The 21,716-nt window shown below is 31.7% G+C and overlaps 1 protein-coding gene across 1 annotated transcript; it reads right to left on the bottom strand.

Moving 5' to 3' along the window:
* Positions 1-232: 232 nt before the first annotated feature.
* LOC132055875 (transcription factor MYB1R1-like) lies at positions 233-2,253 on the bottom strand. Its single transcript, XM_059447880.1, has 3 exons — positions 1,839-2,253; positions 1,227-1,435; positions 233-885 (listed from the first exon to the last, which is right to left on the bottom strand). Exons 1-3 carry the CDS (start codon positions 2,134-2,136, stop codon positions 466-468), a joined length of 927 nt encoding a protein of 308 aa, XP_059303863.1. The 5' UTR covers positions 2,137-2,253; the 3' UTR covers positions 233-465.
* Between the last annotated feature and the right edge of the window lie 19,463 nt (positions 2,254-21,716).

The raw sequence follows: 21,716 nt of genomic DNA, 5'->3' as shown, positions 1-21,716 counted from the left end.
AACCAACAAGATTTATGGATTCTGCCCTTTAATGGAAATCCAACATTGCTACCATTCAACAAGTACCCACTTGATATATTTTCACATTATGGAACCACTGAGATACTGGCTAGATAGTAGTGGAGACCACTATACTCTCCGCCAATTGATATTAGCAACAAGCACAAGGTCCAATGTTATTATTCACTGTTAATTTTTCTTCCCCAACTAAAAACAATTAAACAAAAACAAATAAAGAAGACACTAACATAATAATATGAGTAAAGACATACAACAGGTACAGTAAGGCATGTACAAAAACAAAAGGACCATACATCAAAGTCCACTAAGTACCCCATCTCTCCTTACAATAATTAATATAATTATAAGTACCTCATCTCTCCCATTTGCATTTTTCTATGTTTTTACTTCTTCTTTTTTTCTAGCTTTTAGTTATTATTTTAATATAATAAAGATTCTTGTGTGTCATGCCACACTGATAATGCTCTCTCCATTACTAAAATTTGACATCACTTGAAATCCTGAGTGCCTAGTAGATGATGATGGTGATGAGTGGCTTTGATCTAGTGACAAGGACAATGTCAACGACAAGGAAGATGCATCCATTGTTGAGCTCTGATTCAAGTTAAAGTCACTTATTCTTGATGAATTTGACAGTGGAACAACAGGCACCGACCGGATGAATAAAGATGAACCGTTATAGCTTTGATCTCCTTGCCCAAGGATTGGAGTTTCTATTGGCTTCCCAAAATTTACTGGCAAAGATGTCACATGAAATGCATTGATTTTGGAAGTTTCTATAAGAGGCAATGATGTTGGTGCCAGAGCTGGTGGAATAGGGTGTTCTTGCAGATTTTTGTTTTCTTCTGTTGGCAATACAGATACCTGTTTGTCACAGAAGCAAATCTTAGGAACTAAACTCTAAATCACCAAAGACACCTTCGATTACTCATCGTTCCAATTTAAGTGATTCAGTTCAGATTTTAAGAATAAACAAGAAAATCTTTGAGTGCGATTTATTCTTATACCCTTTAAATCGTTAATTATCGTAACTTATAGTACTTTTTATGCCGTTTATAAATATGTAAATTAATTTTTCAAAACACTTAGAATTAGAGATTGTATGTTCAAATTCAAAGTCAAAATAAAAATCCGAACTGTATAACATAAATTAGGACGGAGGGAGTTAATAGGCAGGCAATTTAATTTGAGATTGAATGAAATACCGAGTCAGTGGTGATATCAAAGAGGCTAGAACGGCGGCGACGGCGATTGAGGTTAGTTCGCCGGAGGAAGTATTTCTGAGCATGGCTTGCAACCTGTGTGGGTGTGCGAGTCTTGACGAAATTTCTAGAGATTCCTCTCCAGTCTCCTTTTCCCACTTTCTGCAATCCCAAAAGGAATAGCTTGTGCTCTTCCTCCGTCCATGGAACTCCTAAAATTAAATCCAAAACACAGCCAACTTAATCAAAAATAAATAACAGTTCAAATCCAGGGAGTACTAGAAAGCAGGTTCACCACAATAATTTCAAAGCGTGAGAGAGAAAGAAAACAATCTAAAAGAAGCTTGAACGAAAATATATTTTTCTCAGGGGCAAAGAAATGGGAGGTGCTGGATAACATCAAGAAAGACATACGGATTAAGAATCAAAAGGAAATGTGTAAGGACACTAGCAAATAATAGAAATCCAAAAGGGTATAGAGACTATTAACACGTTGACTTATACTAGAACAATCCATTGGCAAAGAGAAATGATTACAGAAAAGAGAGAAAAATAATCTAACAATTGTGAAGTAGATATGATCGGAAAAGAGAGCAAGATAATCAGAGATCTGACCTCGCTTACGTTCACGGCCGATGCCCGAGTGGTTAGCAACAGCGTCATCGGCAGAGGCGTAGCTCTCATCAACCACTTTAGAGGACTCATTGTTATTTCCGCTGTTGCTATCATTGGGCAGCTCGTACTGAGACAGATTGTTCAAACTCACACTCTTTCTCATGGGGTCCACCTTCATCCTCACACCAAACAACATGATCTCACCGCCGCCACTCACGTCGGCGTCCGGCAAAGACTCGCCGGTGCAGGTGAAGGAGTTGTGGCCGTTAGTTCCAGACTGCGAACAGCAACTCGACATCGCAAAATCAACGAATTATTATACGAATTTGAGAACAACGGAGAAGACTATGCATATATATATATGTAGATAAATGGCACCGAATAGAGGCGTGTGGAGAATGGAGATAAGAAAATATATAGAGAGAGAGAGAGTACTGAGTAGGAGACAGGTGTGATAGGTAATTAAGAAAAGTTCATGTGGCTAAGTGTAACTTTATGATTTGAGACAACAACGTGGCCACCATATGACGGACGGTTTATCCGATTCTTCTTCTCTCTCACCTTTGTCTGTTTAAAGTCTCAACTCGTTTCGGGTCAACCATATAGATCCGGGTTTTAGACCCGTCCTCTCCCAGATATTTTTGTTTTCAGGTTGCTTTTATTTTTGGAATAATAGCACTTTCATCTCTCAACTACTCATAAATCTTAGTTTTAGTCCTTATAATGTATGATTAAGCATTAACCCTCCATTGATTAAATATTAGAAAATCTGTTTATGGTTAATTTAATGTGGAATATTTTATATCTATATTATTTTTAAAATTATATTACCTTCAGGTATGATAAGTAACAGTAAAAACTTAACATAATACATGCGTAAATTAAAGTATAATAGCTAAAAATTCGATAAGTTGTGAAGATTTACAAGCAAAGGGATCAAAGTGTACATTTTAGTTAATTGAAGGTAAACATGCTTAATAAAAAATGTCAAGGACCAGGATAAGAATTTGTCGATATTTGAGGGATGAAGGTAACAAATCTCACTTTAAATTATAAACAGAAATAGTAGGACTATTACTAATAATTTGTGTGAAATTAGACAACGTGTCTATTTAATTACATAATGTTAAGTTGTTTTTTTTTCCACCTCCCTGTGTCTTAATCTGTTTGGCATTATCACTTTTTGCAGAGCCAATTTTTTTGTTTTACTATAATATTCTTAAATTTTTTACATTAGTTCAGATATTACTATTTGTGTGGTTTTCATAAAATTTATTTTAATAGAGTTGAAAAGATAAATATTTTAAGATCATGTCGATAATTAAATGTATTGATCCTCATATTCTAAACATCATACATCCTAGTTGGGACAACGAATGTGTATTTTTAAAATTTAGATATTTCAGAATTTAGAAGTTGGGACTCTTCTACTTAAATGTGACAATCAGGAAAGAAACGGAAGTTTGTTTGACTTGTGGCCTAAGTTCTGTTTTCCAGCTTCTCATATCCATAATATTTGATGCCAAGTCATTTAATATGAAAAATGTACACAAATGCAAATAACCATTAAATGAAAGAAAATCTACGGATAGACATCATGTTTCTAATGTTAAACATGTCATAGATATTTGCATAGTTATAAATAATCTCATTAAAGATAACATAGAAAGTTTAAAGTTAAATCGTTATTAAATATATATATATATATTTTTTTTGACGGAAAGAGTATCAGGCTAAATTGTCCGTTCTTCTTATTCTTTTTAGTTGACGTATCTATTTTCTTCTCTTGCATTATGTTAGAATAAGAAATAACGACTGTTTTCTTCTTGTGTTATTGCTTTATTTGAATTTTGATTTTGTAATATCCGCTTTACATTTAACTTTCCAATTTAAACAAAATGAATTATTATACCTCAATCACTGGGGAACTTAAACATACCATTTGATTGTCCTATGCTTGATGGCTTTTTGGTTGAAACCTTAATATTCTCGTATAGGTCTGTGCTCTTTTCAAGTCTACTCATAACGCAATATTAAAATACATAGGCTAGCAGTACAGATTAAAGTCTCATACACAACCATTTTTTCATATCTCTCTTTCCCTTCCCTTTTCCTAGAGCAAGATATTTTTAAGAAAATACTTTTGTTAATTATAATTAGTTTTGTTAAACTTCAATGCGACTTTAGTATTTGATAGAAGCAGTTTTTTCCCCCAATCGCCAGCTTGTATTATGTTCCACAATTAATTTTTTTTTTCGACTCCTTTAATTTGTTTCTTTTTTGGTAAATGTTTATGACTAGTCATGAATGGATTTGTTTTTTGTTTTTAAAATGTCAGAGAAGCAATTTAGCAGGTCCACCAACCAAGCGATAACAGTATTAACATGATTATAAGTTTCCTGCACAACTATCAAAGTTGTACGGTGACCTTATAATTATCAAAATTATGGGCGCAAGTGGATGGGAAAAACAATAAAGGATCACGTGAAAAAGAAATGCTTAGCCGATTGATTAACTGACAAGCTTGTCTACTAATCAGATTTAATCAAGTACGATATAGCAAGATGCCTTAGTTTTGTAAATAACAGATCTCGAAAGCTTTATTAGTACAAACAATACAACTATGGATGGGTATGTCCTTTCACAATTATTTGAATGAAGAATTATTTATTCAAGATAATATACTTAATTTCGAGCTACCTCTGTTATATGAAAGTACCTTTAATCCTTATTAACAACCACATTTTATCTCCTACCTACTTTACATGTTACCCCTATTTGAAATTTCACTCATTAATCGTCCAATTCTTTTATTTTTATTCAGTGGTATGATTACACCATGATCACTTCTATTTAACCATGATATTGTAAGTATTTTAACATTTTATGCCACGATAGTCTTCCTTTAAACGTTAATGAGAATCAAGCCTTGAACAAACGTTAGCTAGTTTATTGCATTTAAGCAACCTTTAAATTTTCAGATAGTTTTTAGAAATTCATTTCTCTTTTTAAATATGTTATTGTATGAAAAATGCATCGTACAGGTAATCTATCACCTTTTCCTTTTTTTTTTTCTTTTTTTTTTTTACATAAATATTAGGGAGAGAAGGAAGATCCAATTAAATTAGTACTTGCTAATAAAGGCCATCATTTTTAAAGTCATGATAATGGGGTTCAAATTATTACCTTTAATCTCCAATTAACTATGGCGATGAACTTGCCTTCACATTTTCGAAAACCTTTCTTGTTACTATTATTCACATAACCTTTCTGGGATACAAATTTGACATGTGTAAAAAACAGTAGTAGATTTTTTTTTTGTTAATCTATCAAATAAATGGACATATTTAAATCATGGGGCTGGGAAAGATGGATGCAGACCACAAAATAATGAAAGGCTAAAAAGTACAAGGCCCTACCAAGTACCAACACGATAAGAGTCTATCCACTTACCCTTAATTATGCGTTTTGTAGTGACAGATAATTTTCCAAACAAAAGAAAGGATAAGAACATAGAAAATTTACGCTCTCTTATTCTAGCGACGTGAAGTCGTGAACACATATATTATGTGTTTTGTATATGCACATTAATCACTAATCAAAGTAAATGAATAACATATATTATGACCTTCATATGTCAATTATAATAAGAAATGTGATTTAGTGTAAACATCGAATGTAAGTATATTTTTACTACAATTGAATGTCATATGTCTAATAAAACACATTGCAATGAGTACTAATTTGGACAAATAGATTTAACAAATGAAAAATAATAATTCAAAGAAAAGTTCAAGATGATATAAATTGCAAAGATAAATCTATTAATTAAGTTTGCGAGATTCTTTCGTTGCTTGTTTAGAAATTAGAGCAAGATTGAAACGAATCATTTGGCCCTCACTTTTCCCTTAATAATCCTCCATATTTTTGACGATTTCATATGGCCACTTTATTTCTTTTTGGATGGAATACCATTCTGTTTTTAAACTTTAAACTCGTCGAAGCTTAAAAAAAAAAAAATCATTGTACGCTTCAAATAGCTGGGCCTTTAATAATTAATGGCTCCACAACTTTAACAACTTCCAAACCTAACTCTAGATTAAACTACAAATATTTTGTTATCGTAATCTCTTCCTTATCTTTTTTATCTCTAGCTTAGGGAACATGATAATTGCTTGATAAGCTTTGTTTGTATTCCTTCCGGATTGACAATTTCCCATAAAATATCACTCCACTAGCTAGCTTCTCCTTGAATGTGAACAAGTATTGTAAAGTCAATAATTTTTTGACAGAAAATAATAACGCATTCAGTCAGTTGTTCTACACCCACAAACACAAAAAAATAAACACTGGTTTTATGACTCGAAAAATATATCTTGTGAAATTAATTTGACAGCTGAGTCCTGTTGATCAAAGATAAGGCATATTGAGATAATTAAAAACAAAATAGAACATAATGGAACCACAAAATTATATAGGTGATATTTATTCGCAGGGAATAGATTTTAATCTTGTTAGTATATATATACATTTGTTGATTTGCCCGTACTGCGTTTTTAGCTGTATATTTGACTTTATTATGAATTTAAAAATCTAGATTTTATATTATTATTTATAAATATCTAACTTATTTTCACGTTACTTTTATTTGATTTGACAATGAGACTGTGATTACGATGTGATAATGAGACATTATTTCCCCATCTAATAAGTGGTCGTTTGGTGCATGGTATAAGCTAGGATATCCCAAAGAATAATTTTTTGTATCATGTTTGGTAGAAGGTATAGGATAAATTTATACGCTGTATCACCAAACAAAAAGATAAATGATCCCATGGTATAAGGATATACCTTCTTATACCACTTATCGCCTATTTTATATCATCTCCTAGATGGTATAAAATAGTCCCCAAGATATGAAATAAATTAGTCCCGAAATTATAATTCCGGGATAATTTTGGCCATGCGCCAAACGACCACTAAGTGAATAGTATGATCCTATAACCATTTATCCATAAAAAGCACATTTCAAGTATCATCTTTTTTTTAGTTTCTTCCTAAACTATCACCAATTAGTTTGCAGAACACACTTCAACTATCAGCTGTTCACTTTTTATATCTGAACTTTCACCAACTAGTTTGCAAAACACACTTCATTAAAAGTGAACAACCTATAGTTGAGGTGTGTTTTTCAAACTAATGCATGGCAACAGTAGGTAAGTAAAAGTGAACAATCGATAGGTAAAGGAAAGGTGTGTTTTTTCTGTAAGTTAGTGATAGTTTAGGTAGGAAACTCTCATACCTGATAATACAGGTAGAAAACTCAAAAAAAAGATAATACTTGAGGTGTGTTTTTAACCCTTAACTTATTATTAATCAACTTTTTGTTCAACCAAGAGGAAATATCAAAACAAAAAGATAAATTGAAGAATTTTATCTTCTTTTAAGTACTATTTTTTTTTTTTTTTTACTAAAAGTATTTTCACGTGAAGGAGACACAAGAAAGTATAAGCCTTTGGTTTAAGCATATCACGTAATTTTGGAAGGCAGCTGTGGTGATTATTCTACCTTTTTTTTTTGGGTCAATTTATAAGCCGTCCGTACGTGGAAATAATTAACGAACAATTAAAATAAAGTGGGCTCATCAGACAATAGAATGTGCGGCAAAAGTGGGCGGTTCCAATTTAGTCACTTCATGACTTTAATAATCTACTATTGGAAATAGCGATCCATGTAAAAAGGCTTTTCACGTTGTGGGATTTTGACTGTTTTCTTCTTTCCAATCAAGCCTCTTTAGTCTTTTATGACACGTTATCTTAAATTCTTAATTCACATGATTTTTAAATTATGTGAAATATAATTTGATCGGATTCAGTATAAACATAAAACCTACTTTCCTTACTAAGACATACGATACGTATGTTTTCGGTTTCTTTTGTTGGTCACCGTAACATTTTAAAAATGTGAGTACGTACTACTTGACTCAAAATGTGGTATTTTTCTAAGTATGTTTTTATATGGAGGAATAATTTTTTTTTTTTTTTAGTATTCTTAAGTTTTTCATATTTAATAGATGAGTTAAAATGTTTTGAAATATACTTTTTCTTTAAAAAGTTTTTAAAAATAAATAAAATAACTGTGAAATTGAGAAACACAAATTTCATAAATAACGCCGATTGTCTCCCATGCATATCTCTACCTCTTGGATTCTATCCTCCACCCCAACCCACTACACCGGTCCACACCCCATCCCCCGTGCAAACCCCACACCCAACCCTCCTCAACTCGGCAACCCCCACTCAACCCAGCACCCCTACCCCTCATCCACTCCACCACACTCACATCACTTCTATCCTTGTAGTTTTTGTCTAAATATTGTTATTTTTGTCTAAATTATACTTAAATACTTTTGGACAATGTTTTCTATTTCTTAACAGATAACAAAATATAATGTTTGCGTAAATTATACTCCATTTAAGATCAATTTTTCAGGATTTGTTTTTTTTAATGAAAAATATATTTTCATTATTTACCAAACACACCCTTTATCTAGACTTTTATGCCATGTTATTTCAATTCACATGATCTTTAAAGATGTGAGCATTTCCAGAGCCTGTTTCTAACGATACTTGAACTAGAGAGTTTTAAATACTGTCGAATGTAAGCTTGCAACACAAACATGACTAAGACTAAAAATAAGGAGTATAATTTTGATTAAAATAAAATAGAAAATATGCCAATCATTTATAATGCTATATTGAATGGAGAAATCAATTGCCCTTTCCCTACTATGCTTTCTTTTGATAATGAATAAAACTTGGCCTCCTAGCTGTGCCAGATGCCATTTGTTTTTTATATTATTAAACAAAAAGAGAAGAAAAGGATTCTCTCTTATTTATTCTGTAAACAACTTCATAAATATTCTTCCACAAATTAGATGTAGCTCCGATCGAGTATATTCCTAAAATTAAAGCCTCCAGCTAATGATTGTCATATTACAAATTCATCTTTCTTTTTCAGACAAATTTAATCTGAAATTAAAGCTTTATTAAATTTAGCAGTGATCTAAATTTGATTTAGATAGTAATAGATTTATTACAGTAACATTACGCATCTCAAGCTATAGTTGTGATCAGTTATATGAATTAAGACTTTCCATTTTCCTTTAGAAACCTGTTTGTTCCAATAATCAGTAAATTATGTTCTTTATAGTCGAATTTACTAGCACATTTTTTTATATATTGATATGTAAATTTTAACAAGATTAAAACTAAAGATTCTTAGCAAATATTGGACTTTATGTGAGTGTATCGACATATTAAGTTTTAATCTCAACTAGTTTGTATCACTTCTTTGAATTTTTTTATTCACTTTATTTCTTGCTAGGTCTGCACAGATGTAGGTCCTTCGAGATAATTTTTTCCAATATGAGTTTAGGTCTAACTTGTCACTGTTAAATTTTGTAAAGCCATAAGTTAATTTTTACTTTTAACAGAAACTAGCTTTGTTAACTCATTTGCAAAGATCATTCGAATTGAAGTTCTTGGTTTTCATTCTCGAAAACGCAAAACACGTTCCGATTAAACAATAATTTGATACTTTGGGAGCTCTAAAGGTCACAAAGTTAGTTTATCCCACAAAATTAGGGTCTCTAGTGAAGCAAACGAGAATCAGGATTAAAGAATACGAGGTTTGATATACGAGGTTTGATTTCCTCTTCCTAGGTTTGATTAAGGAAGTAAATCCTTAATTATAACCAAGTTGTCAATTATAGTAATTATAAACTCATTGATCCGCTCATTATGTTTTTTGTCTTCCTTAAACAGACACTGCTTCCAGCGTATAATCTTAAATAGTGATACGCACTACAACTATGAATCACTTTAGCTCCATCTTTATAATCCGTACTTTGGACTACTGGGGATCTCGATCTGAATGGTAATTTTCTTGTACGAATGCACTGAGAGATCAATACTGCCTTTAACAAAAGAAATCTACTCCCTTTATATGAAATTATCTGTAGTGATTCTCTTTTACAAGCTTTAAGAAATATTTATTATATGAGGTGTTTGTAGTCTTCAAAAACAATAACTATTAAGTATGAAATGGGAAAAAATAAATAATTTCGTCTTAAACTTCTAATTAAAACAACAAACAATTTGAGATAACTATTGTTAGCAATCACGAGAGATAATTTGAGACGAAGGGAGTATAAAATTAGGAATTTAGGGGATAGTCCGGGGTTGGTTGGTTAAGGGGTGGCAGTTGGGATGTGGAAAGACAACGGATTTAAAATGTCATTTATACGTATATGAAACTTATTTTCTCTACTCCACTAATAAATTCATTTTCTTTATTTTAGGAAATTAATTTTCTTAGATAAAATATTTTTGACCTATCAAACAAAATATTTTCCTCCATACCGAACATAGTCGAAGCCTCAAACTTTTTTTCTTTTAGTCATTGAGTAATTCTATCTCTTAAATTTTCTCAAATAGAATAGTATATAAATAAAAATAGGAGAAATTGAAGCGACGGCGCGTGATTTTCTGGATTACTTTCGTGTAATTTTGCCAATGGGATTATCCTAATAGTATTTATTAATTTAAGACAAGCTAAGGTTTTCATGGGAATTGTGTGGTCAAAGTAACTCTTTTGTCGCTTTGCTTTTGGGAGTTGATATTATAATTGATACAACTACTTTTCTTCTCCTTCTTTGTAATGTATTTGTTTAATGCATTTTACGCTAGTGATTCTAGAGTTCCCACTAACTTTTCTAAACGAAATGGATGGATTTGTATAATATTGGGTTGTTTTAAAGATAGCTTTTTCTTGTTGAAAGTAGTGAGGGTTCGTATGAGGCAGTTCATCAAAAGTAGCTGATAATTAAACGCTAAAAAATATTTTAAGTGCTAAAATTATTTTTATAAATAAATGATTACATATTTAAATAGATGAGTTGAAGTTAGTATAAGTAAATCACGTTATAAGTTAACCTAAGTACTCCATATTTCAAAGCCTCTCAAAGTATCGAAAGACGAGGACATGATGATTCTCCAAATTTTTTGGAGTTCAAACTGAGAATTTTATAGTATTATCCAGTCATACGTATCTTCTTTTTTTACTTTTACGTGATCTCGTGTCTTCTTTCTTTGACACGTATAACTCCACATGATAATTACACAATATTCTATTCCTAAAAAGGAAAAATATATTGTGTATACCGCGTTCATGGAATATATTTTTTGTCTTATGATTAATCTCGCAAAATTGCTCAATTCAATATATATGAAGATTCTAGCACCTTTGATGACTACAAAATTGTTGTCGTAGGACTAGCACCGGTGTAAACACATGTTAAATCTCGTCTTGTTTATCCTCTTCTCCCTTGTTCATGTTGCCCCAATCAAATCGTTGCCAGATACTCCCTCCAGTCCATTTTATTAGTAAGGAAAATTTGATTAGGCTATGACAAGTATATTTTGATAAATTAGTTTTCGAGACTAATAAGTGTTTGTCCTAAAGAAGTGTTCGTCTAGTGGAAAATCCAATGCTTTTCCATCCTCTCTAAATTAGGTAAAGAAGAAAGGGCTGCACTCCATAAAGTATTTTCTAATGTAAACTTCTGAGCACCATATTTTTTCTTCAAAGTCGGAACATTTAGGTTGAGTGTGACAGTTATAAACGTAAGTAATTGTCATTAATCTCAAAGCGCACAAACTTGTGCAAAACATCTTATAAGCATAAATGTGGATCCATAATTTTAGTTAGTGGGTGTGTTACGTTGGATTATCTTAGATCAAGTACGTGGATATATTCTTGTTAATGGGTAGCGGTAAGACTTGAATTTAAAAATTCTACGACAATAAATCTTCGGGTTGTTAGGATATACTATTAACCATGCAGTTTGATTATAGTATTATGTTTTATTCCTTTTGGAACAATTATTTATTTATTTATTCAATTCAATAAAGTATTATTTTAAATAGATCATTCATTCATATGTGTGCCCTTTACTTATATAGTAGACGATTTGGTGTATGGTGTTTTAGCTCGTGCGCAGAAGATTAAATTGTCGGTTCTTATAAGTTATAAAGTTAATGTTCACAATCAAAGATGAAACTGGGCAAAGTATCTTGATGATTGTAGCATAAGATTAAAATATAATCTATCTTGATTATGGGAATGGTTTTTGTTCCAACTTCTTATGCTAGTACATTTTGTATGTATTGAACGGACCAAGTAGAGATAAGAGTTTTTGTACTGAATATATAAAACAACCTCTCTAGCTCATTAAATGTACTTGTACTCTTAATCTTAATATGATTGTTATGATCAATGTGCTTCGTTCATTATTTTGATTTATTAAAAGGTACGACTCAACTGCGAGTTAATGTATTCCTGGTAAATAGGATAATGGCAAAGTGCATTTGTGAAATAACAATTAGTTGATAGGATTCATGTCTCGACCTTGAGATTGATGATACCCCTTTATGGATGCTTATAAGTTTTCATGTGGAAACCCTGCAGGTGGATTTTGTATCCGTCACATGAAATAAGTTAAGCGGAAGTATAAAGGATTAAATTGGTCGATGAATTAAATTGTCGGTAATTTAATTTATTTGATTGGTATCTCGTAATCTTAACATGGGGAGTTAAATAAGTTTTAATGAATGATTTCGAAATTAAACGAGAGGAGTGCAATTACGCTTTTCTAGTGGAATAAATTGTAATTTATTGTGGTAGGATTAATTCACTTATATTCCGAATTAATACCGCAATAGGAAGCCTCGTTATTAAATCTGTGATCCCTGATGTGCCTGAATATTCTAGAACAAAGAAAATAAAAAGAAAAATAATATCCTTAGTGGGTAAGGAAAGGACTACACGTTTTTTGCTAGGGTTTATCCTAAAAACGTGTGTATTTAAAGAAAGCCATTCAACCGTAAGTGAGATTCATTCTTTAGCCGCAATACTTGCCACTCAAGTATTTCGTTCATAGAAGTTCAGGATACACATTAGAAGATCGTAGACTCGGGAGAAGTACGGGACGCTATTGAAGACTTGTGCAACAGCTTCAAAAGGTTAGTGTTACAATCCCGTATTTGATTATATTTGTCTAATTTACATGTAAGAATATGATTTTGGTTGTTTGCTTCCGCTGCGTATATATGCCTATTTTCTATCAAGCACTAACCCTCAAGCGACCAAATAAAAATAAAATAGCACCGAACTAAAACGTGAAATCAAGTAGAAAATAGAATGAATCTAGGTTTAATCAGCAGTCATACATTGAGCACTCAAAGTGATAACTTCAGTGCCAGTTATAATCAATACTTTTTCTTTTCTTTCGAGCAAATTAAATTGTTAATAAATCTGGGCTTTAACTAATAAAACCGACGTTGCTTAGTCCGTTTTGGACCGCTAAATTTGGTGAAGAAGTGAGGTTTCTAAAAGTGAATGGATAGCCAAAAAGCACCCTGCACCTCTCCTGTATCCCATGAGTGTTATATGTGAAAAGCTAAGGCGGAAAGCCGGTTAAAAGTACTACTCCACTATACGACCAAACCGTTTTAATATCTGAATGAGATTCTTATTGGAGACTTTAAAATCAAAAATCAAAAGTGCTCCTTATTTTAATATCTTACATTTGTAAATGAACTGGTCATAATAATCTGACATGATGATAGAGCTGATAAATGCCATGTGCTTGAATCTTACCACAACGACCCATCGAGAAAAGTATATGTCAAGGACATTATTGTAGTTGCAATCCATGATTATCAATCATTAAGGGGGAGTTATATATATATATATATATATATATACACACACAAGTTAAATGAAATTTAACATATAGTGTGTGTATGTATATACCTATCCACAACGAATCGTTCCTTCATAAATCACACCGCATCAACCCCAAAAAAAACTCGGTGTTTTTTAATTTTTACAGTGTGTTTGGTAGTCATAGTTGAGAGTTGAGACAAGTTTAATCATGCGACCTAGTACAAAATTTAACACATTAGATATCAAAACTCAAATGGGATGGTTGTGACATATATGCCATAGAAAAGTGTCTTCTCTAACGGAATATTTGCTTGTCATATACTATGCATGATTCATCATATAAGAGAATCTGTAGCTTTATTTATTAGTTTGAACTCCCCCATTTCTATGTTAAAGTGGGGCGAATTTGGCTTTCTATATCACTTTTAACTTCACAGTAAACTCTAGAACATCCAATGGCATAAGGTGGCACTTCAATATGGAAAAGGATTGAGATTGGATTTAAAAGAAACACTCATTTGCATGCTAAAAAAACCATCAAAGAATTGGTAATGTAATTCACTGCTCGGGATATGATTTGCCAAGTTACGGCAACTCTTTCCCCCATCTACAGATGGGTTCGATCAAGTCAATCGTCTTGTTTAATTTGTATATTTGACCAGGGGTGCGTCCAAACAGTTCTTTACGGGCAATATATAGCTTAATTTGAACTCGCACCAACCTGAAAAAGAATAAGTTTCTAATTTTTGAAATTGTCTTAGCGAAACCTATAGAATTCATTTTCTTTGTTATTCTTTATTTTCCTTACAATTTATAAATGCATTAAGGGGCCGAATGCCTAATCCTATTTCAATTCTCATCATTAGGCCATGCTCAGTATTTGCAAATACTAATTAAATATTTTAAAAAATTATTTAAGAGTATTTCAAATAAAATAATGAGTTTAGCTTATACGTTTAGTGGTTTTAGAATGAAAAAAGAAATTAGTGACTTTTGTAGAGAACAAAAAAACACGTGAATTGGATGATTTTAAAGTGACAAAATTAGCTTAGTGATTTTTGTAGAATAACTCGTTAAAAAAAATGCTTTGAAAGTGATCAAAATTCAAAAATAGTTTAATAATTATTGTAAAAAAAAATTATAAGTTTGGATGACTACTATTTGAAAAGCTAACCCTTATCTTTCTTGAGGATTAAAGTTGACTCTACTTAAGGTGATAGACTATTGTTCCAAAGCTTAGATCAATAATTCAATGTAAACATGATTTGGTTCCATCACAAGTCACAACCACCCACATTTGCAGGGTGAGCTTATAATAATTTTAATTATACATATGGGTACTAGTGGACGGGAAAGAAGATGAACGACAGTGTGAAATAAAATGCTTACCCGTTTAATTAGCTAACACATAGGGGATCGAGCTTACTGCTTATTACCTATGAGTTCAACGGAACACAATATTTGATATGAAACATATATAGATATACGGAGAGAAATTACTAAAATATTAATAAGTATTATAATGAACTCGCAATGTCAAATTACAATAAAAAATCTTAATTCGCTAATTGGTGGCACATTTGTCAACTAAACATGTCTATTTGGGTCACTATTTTACATATGATAATGAGACAAAGCTTTATACAACTACTATGGTATGGACATGTCCCCTCTCAATTATTTGATTCAAGATAAGATAATGTTACTTATTTTCTAGCTTTCTGTTTTATCTTAAAGTACCTTCAATCTTTATGAGACCATCTTTTATCCCGTAGCAAATTACATGTTAGCTCAATTGGCATTTTGGCTTATTAATCATTAATCAATATTTTATTCTTTTCCTTTTTGCGTGTACCTTTATTCATTATTAAGTTCAATAAAATGGAACAAAAGGACTTTTTGAGTTATAGGCCTCCAATTTGACATGTATAAAGTAGAATTAAGTTTAATTTATGCTTATCTAGTTAATGAATATCTTAAATCAAGAGGGGGCAGTGAAAGATGCAGATCACAGAATGGTGAGAGGCTTATAATTGCTAGGCCCTACCAAGACAATAATAGCTAATATTTTCCGGTTTCAAATTTGTTTATCTTACTTTTTCTTTTTAATATGTTTAAAAAAGAATGTCATTTTTAATATATTTTGAATTTTCTTACACCCAACATCCTATATGGCATATTTCAGACATGGTTAAAATGACATTTTGATACATTATACACATTTTTAATTTAAGACGATAAGATTAAAAAATATTCTTAATTGTATTAAATTCCTTGCAAAATCAAATTAAAACACATAAATTGGAAAAGACCATTTAACAACTTTGCCTTCTTTGTGATGATTTTAAAATTTTAACTTGGGAATATTGAATTTATTAAATTAAAATTGTATTAATCTTACATTTGAATTAAATTATAGTAAGCTCCGAGTAGCTTGTCCATAAATATAATTAAAGAAAATTGACATATATATAACCACCCAGTCAAAAAAGACGTTGGCAAATGTATAATATAAACATAATATGTATGTATATTAGGTACATTGGCTAGCGGATATCAATAGTGTTGGCTGAGTGGCCAAATGTGTAAATTCCCCAATAATTAATGGTGGCACATTTTTTTTTTTGGTCTCCTACCCAGTGTCCGGTACACATATTGGGCTCGACTAAATCCGAATTTGCGTGTGGAAGGCCCACATTGTGTGTGTGTGTGTGTGTGTGTTTGGGGTTTTGGGGGGGGGGGGGGTGCGCGTTCCCTAACAAAGGCTATTCCGTATCTAGAGAGAGACTTGAAATAGAGACTTCTAATTAAGTCTGAAGGAGTACTTACCACTCCACCACAAACCATCGTTGGTAGTTGTAACACTTCAAGTTGGAACACTTCAACTAACTTCCAAACCTAATTCCGGATTAAACTACTTAGTATAAGATTTTGGTATCCCATTAATCTTTTTTTAGTCCAAAGCTACAGGAAGATCTCTTTCTAATCTTTGTTTTTATCATTAATCTGGTTTTAACAACGACAATTTTCCAAAAAAAAATATCATCCCCACTGTTACTTGAATGTGAAGTTTCACTGTGAGAATAAATAATCTATGGCAGAAAAACTTTGCGGCTGATTATATTACATGTGGGTGCAAAACTATTTCTTTACCTATTTTTTCCTGGACCACCCTATGTAATGAATTTCTTTTATATAAAAATAAAATAAAAAATACTTCATTACTTTGAGATTTAATAGGAAATCTAATATATGTTTTGTTTAACATGCAGAGATCGCAAATTAATTTCTTACTTTTGATTTTCGCAGACATAAAAGTAATATTTTCTTAAAATTGAATTTAATAAATAAGAACAGATAGATCTTTTAAGAGCTCTAAAGGTCACAAAGTTGGATCGTCAAATAGAATATATAGGCTCTATAATCAAGCAAACAAGAATCAATAATACGAGGTTAAATTATCATTAACGAGGTAAATTGTTTAACTATAATCAAGCTGTCATATTTTTTCTATGATAATCAAGTTCTTAATTTAACAACTCGATCCGCTCATGATGCTTTCGTCTACGTGAAAGTTGAGACAAACATTATCTTCAGTATATATAATCTTAAAAAAAAAAAAAAGATACGCACTACAATTATGGACCACTTCAATAACTAATTACTTATCATCCATTAGTTATTCCATCTTAAAATCCGTACTTTGGACTTTTGGGATCTCGATGTTAATCAGTACTAACTCCTATTTTATTTGTCAAGAACATTGGACTATTAGTGGTCGTTTGGTTGTAAGCCAAAATTATCTCAGAATTATAATTTCGGGACTAATTTATCTCATTTCTTGGGATTATTTTATACCATCTAAAAGATGGTACAAAAATAATCCCGGATAAAGTGAGATAAGAAGGGATATCCCACCCTTGGGATTATCTTCATTTTGTCAGGTGTTTTGGTAGGAGGTATAAATTTATCCCAGGATAAATTTATACCTCCTACCAAACACGGTATAAAAAATTAGTGCTGGGATATTTAAGCCTATACCATGCACCAAACGACCCCTAGAATACTGCCTATTCCCTATTCCTTTTATGAAATAAAATAAAGTGGGGAGAAAAAGAAATATCATTCCCTGGCGAACCAAATAATTCAGAACGAAAGATTGTGAAATAATATTTTATAAATACTTTATAGTTTAAACATTTACATATAAGGAAAAATTTGAAACAAGAAAATGAGAAAAATATCTGCAATGAACATATTCTTTTTGATTGAGTACATGCTTAATAACAACAAAAAAGAAACAACACACAATTTTACTTGGGAAACCTTCAAGGAGAAGAAAATCCACAGCCTTCACCAACTCTTATTATTTCTCAATAAAAGATAATTACAGGATATTGAATTTAGCGGAAAAGCCAAGTTCATATAGGTTACGAAAAATTCTAATCCCAGAATTTCTTAGGTATCCTACAAGCTATTTTCTAAGTAACTTACAGACTACTTTAGAAAATTTAGCGCAACACTCATGCGCCTACCGAATTGTTTCGTCCATCATGGGGGCGGCAGGCCCGGCCCTGCAACCCCGTAGTCAGACCCACAAATTTAACATTTGGAAGCCTGACTTTAGAATAATTTAATGATTGTAAATCCTTAAAAGTTGTTACATATATGAAAAATAGCATAGGAGTGAAATGTGTCATATCTTTCGGGATTCATCACAATTGGGAAAAAAAAATATGCCAGTCCTATAATTCAAGAAAAAGAATAATTCTTTTTCCTCTTCCTTTACCTCATGTCCTCATTTTTAAATGTATGATGCATTTTAGCTTAGGCATGCTATTTAGAAATTTCCCACTACTTTTCATTAAGAAAATGGATGCAATAGGATTTGTAAAATTGTGGGTTGTTTCCGACGATCGAAGAAGAAAAGTTTTCTTCGTGTTGAAGAAATCAAAGCCATCTCAAAGTAAAGAAAAAGGAGGAACGTAACTATCCAACTGACATTTTTTTTTTTTTAAAGTATTGGTGATACGTCGATTTCCTCTTTTACGGTGTTTTATGTTTTCTCTTTTATATAAATGCGTGTATAACTTCACACGATACAATTACGCAAAATATTTCCTTTTTAAATTAAAAGAAGAAGAAAAATCAAAGTCATTGTGCACGATATCCATATACAATAAATATTTATTTGCACCCGCTGTTTATGATAAACCAAGCAATTTTAGTAATTGTAAAATTAAAGTGAGAACACATATTATCTAACTATGATTAATGATAAATGAATATATGAAATGTATTTGTCTTGCATTCACTAATATGGTGTAAACATGATACTAACCGTATATTTTACCCTCTTATATCATAAGCAACCTCGCACTAATACTTCACTTTCATCAATAACAACTCTACTCATTATTGTATTACTTGATCTAATTTTAGTACTCCAAACTTTCATAGGTTAAACTATCATAGGTTCAAAATATCTTAATCTTACCTACTAGTAATATAATTTTAAAAGCCTGAAAATTCAATTTAAAGAGATTATAGAAACATTCATATTCCAAAATCTTAAAATTGTAGATTTTCTAATCAAGGTAATTCTTACTAAGATCACAAATCCTACAGTAGGCGACTAAATTTAGACACTGAAGCAATGAATCTGAATTTTAAGACAATTTTCGTCCCCTCTTTTTGGTCTTTGTTAGATTATAGTAATAGTGTTATGCTTTCGGCGGGGGGCTTAAACTTTCAAACTTTTGAGTTTTGACAATACAAATATGTGTGCCCCAAACAACAAAAAAAAAATGTGTTGGTGAATTCTTTCCACTAAATAGAAAAGATTGGCCCGTTATAGGTAGTTGCTATATAAGTTAAAAGATGCAAATGTGGAAGGACATGATCTTTGGGTGCATATTCTACCAAACATGATATGTGTTCTTTTGCGAAACTCACTATATTAAAGCAAGCAAAACAGATGAAAGAGTTGTCATTAATTAGGCTTGAAAAGGTGCTGTCTAGTGGAACCTCCAATGTTCTTCATCCTCCCTAAATTAGGTCAAACAACAAAATTTTAACTAATTTTATTTACTAACCATTTTTTTATGTTATCAAGTCAATTTTACTTATAAGCGTAACTTATCTTATTTTCAAGATTACAAATTTCATTTTTTATGGAGAATTACTTCTAGATGTGGTCAGTGAAGTTGTAATTTCTTTCTGTTTTCTTGCTTCCATTGCGAAGTTTGACCTCGCGCAACAAGTGGCACAGTCGCACAAAGTGACTTTAGCTTCGGCCTGATAGCACTAATCTCTGTTGATTCTAATCCAACCTTGCCTCAACAAATATTTATTTACTTGCGGTCTCACCTCTCCCTCCCCAATCCGATTGAAAGTCTTACTCCTCTCTTGATTAGTCCAACCTCTCTATTAGCTTTGTCAGATAGAGGATCATGCTAGGGTCAGATGATAGATATTTTTGGGTGGCCGGATAGTATTAAAAATCTTTTATATCGTTGGTCAGAGACGAATGTAGCCTTTTGATACGGGTTTATATGAACCAATAAATTTTAATACGAGGTGTGCGTGTGTGTAAAAAATACAAAAATATTAATAATAAATATTATATCCGAACTCATATTTTTAATTATAAAATGAAAATACTTCTAAAAAATCTGAAAAATTGAACTTATTAAATTTAAATCTTAAATCTGTCTCTTAATCAAGATATATAAGTTTATATATAGACTCAAACAAGAAAGGGCTGCACTCCACAAAGTGGCCTTCTCTATTTACTTTAATTTATCAGGACCAAGCTTTCTATATGGGGTTGGACCATTTCGGTGGATATGACACTATTGAATAAACCTACTTAGTACTACTATCTTATTAAGTCACGCAACTTGTGCAAAACATGTCAAAAGGAGAGCCTTATTTTTTTTAAAAGAAACTGAGTGCAATACTTCAAACCAGTGGTTGAGAACTCAAAGAAATAACTTTAGTGCTTGTTATAATCATCTCTGCTTTTCTTACTTTTGTATAAATTAATGAACTTGGCTGTTAACCAAGTTGAAGAACAAAACCAATCTAAACTCAACCTCTTCATCTAGGTCCTATTTTCGACCTTTGGAATTGCATGAAAAGTTAAGCTTTTCAAAAGTCGATAGCTAAAAAGCCCAAAAGTTACAGTGCAGAGCCTAAAGTGTGTAAAATATCCTAAAGCAATTTTGGTATCTGAATAAGATAAAACCTGCAATGCACCTTCCAAATATTTTTATCAAAATTGAATATGTTTTCTCTTTATGGTTTTCTAATGCTTATGAAACTCTCTACGAGTGGTAATAATTAATGAAAGTTTCATTTTGTTGACCAGATACTGTCTCGTTTGATATTCATTCATAGCCAATGGTTATATGTCCAAAAGAAAAAATATAGGAAGATATAGGAAGGCCAAACAATTTACTTCTGCGCGTACATTCGAAAACCAATTCTTCCATTTTTCACAAGACAGAACTTACATGTTTAGAAAATGCTCAGAATAGTGTTCACAACTTTCATACTCCAATTAAAAGTATAAAAAGGAAAATATTTGACACCTCTAAACAGTATATAAAATCATACTCCATCGGCTTACATCGTCAGCCTAGTGTGATGACCCGCCACGTCATCATGCCACCTAAGTGCCATTTGGAGCTATTTTTGCCATGTGGATGCTTACATGGAAAAAAAAAAGTCTAGCATGTGTTGGATTATTCTAGAGCCATGGAGATTCATGTGAGATCTGTTTCAGATATTTATGGACTTCCTGAAGATTTCTGGAAGAGACCTTAAACATTCTGCTGTCAATGGATAATTCTAGTAGGAGCTGACTTTTGTAAATAAGTAGGGACTTATACATTAATTATTATTTGCATACTAGTCCCTAGGTGAGTAGTATAAATAGAGGCCATTCATTTGTAAAAAAACCATCAAGAAAATCAATTAAGTCTTCTATAATAAAAAGCTTCCTTCTAGCAAATTTCTCTGTCTTTCTCAATTACTATTCCCTTAGCGATCTTAAGTGTAGTAAACTAGGCTGACTTGGCATAG

Source organism: Lycium ferocissimum, chromosome 5 (assembly GCF_029784015.1).
Source record: "Lycium ferocissimum isolate CSIRO_LF1 chromosome 5, AGI_CSIRO_Lferr_CH_V1, whole genome shotgun sequence".
Taxonomy (NCBI): Eukaryota; Viridiplantae; Streptophyta; class Magnoliopsida; order Solanales; family Solanaceae; genus Lycium; species Lycium ferocissimum.
Note: the sequence above shows the minus strand (reverse complement) of the source record. Positions and strands in the feature narration are given on the sequence as shown.

Bases quoted from the DNA above. Each gene is read 5' to 3' on its own strand.
- LOC132055875 (XM_059447880.1), bottom strand. From the start codon at position 2,136: ATGTCGAGTTGCTGTTCGCAGTCTGGAACTAACGGCCACAACTCCTTC. The intron at 1,436-1,838 runs GTCAGATCTCTG...ATTTAATTTTAG, and splicing joins CGGCCGTGAACGTAAGCGAG to GAGTTCCATGGACGGAGGAA. The intron at 886-1,226 runs GTATTTCATTCA...TGTGACAAACAG, and splicing joins TTGATATCACCACTGACTCG to GTATCTGTATTGCCAACAGA.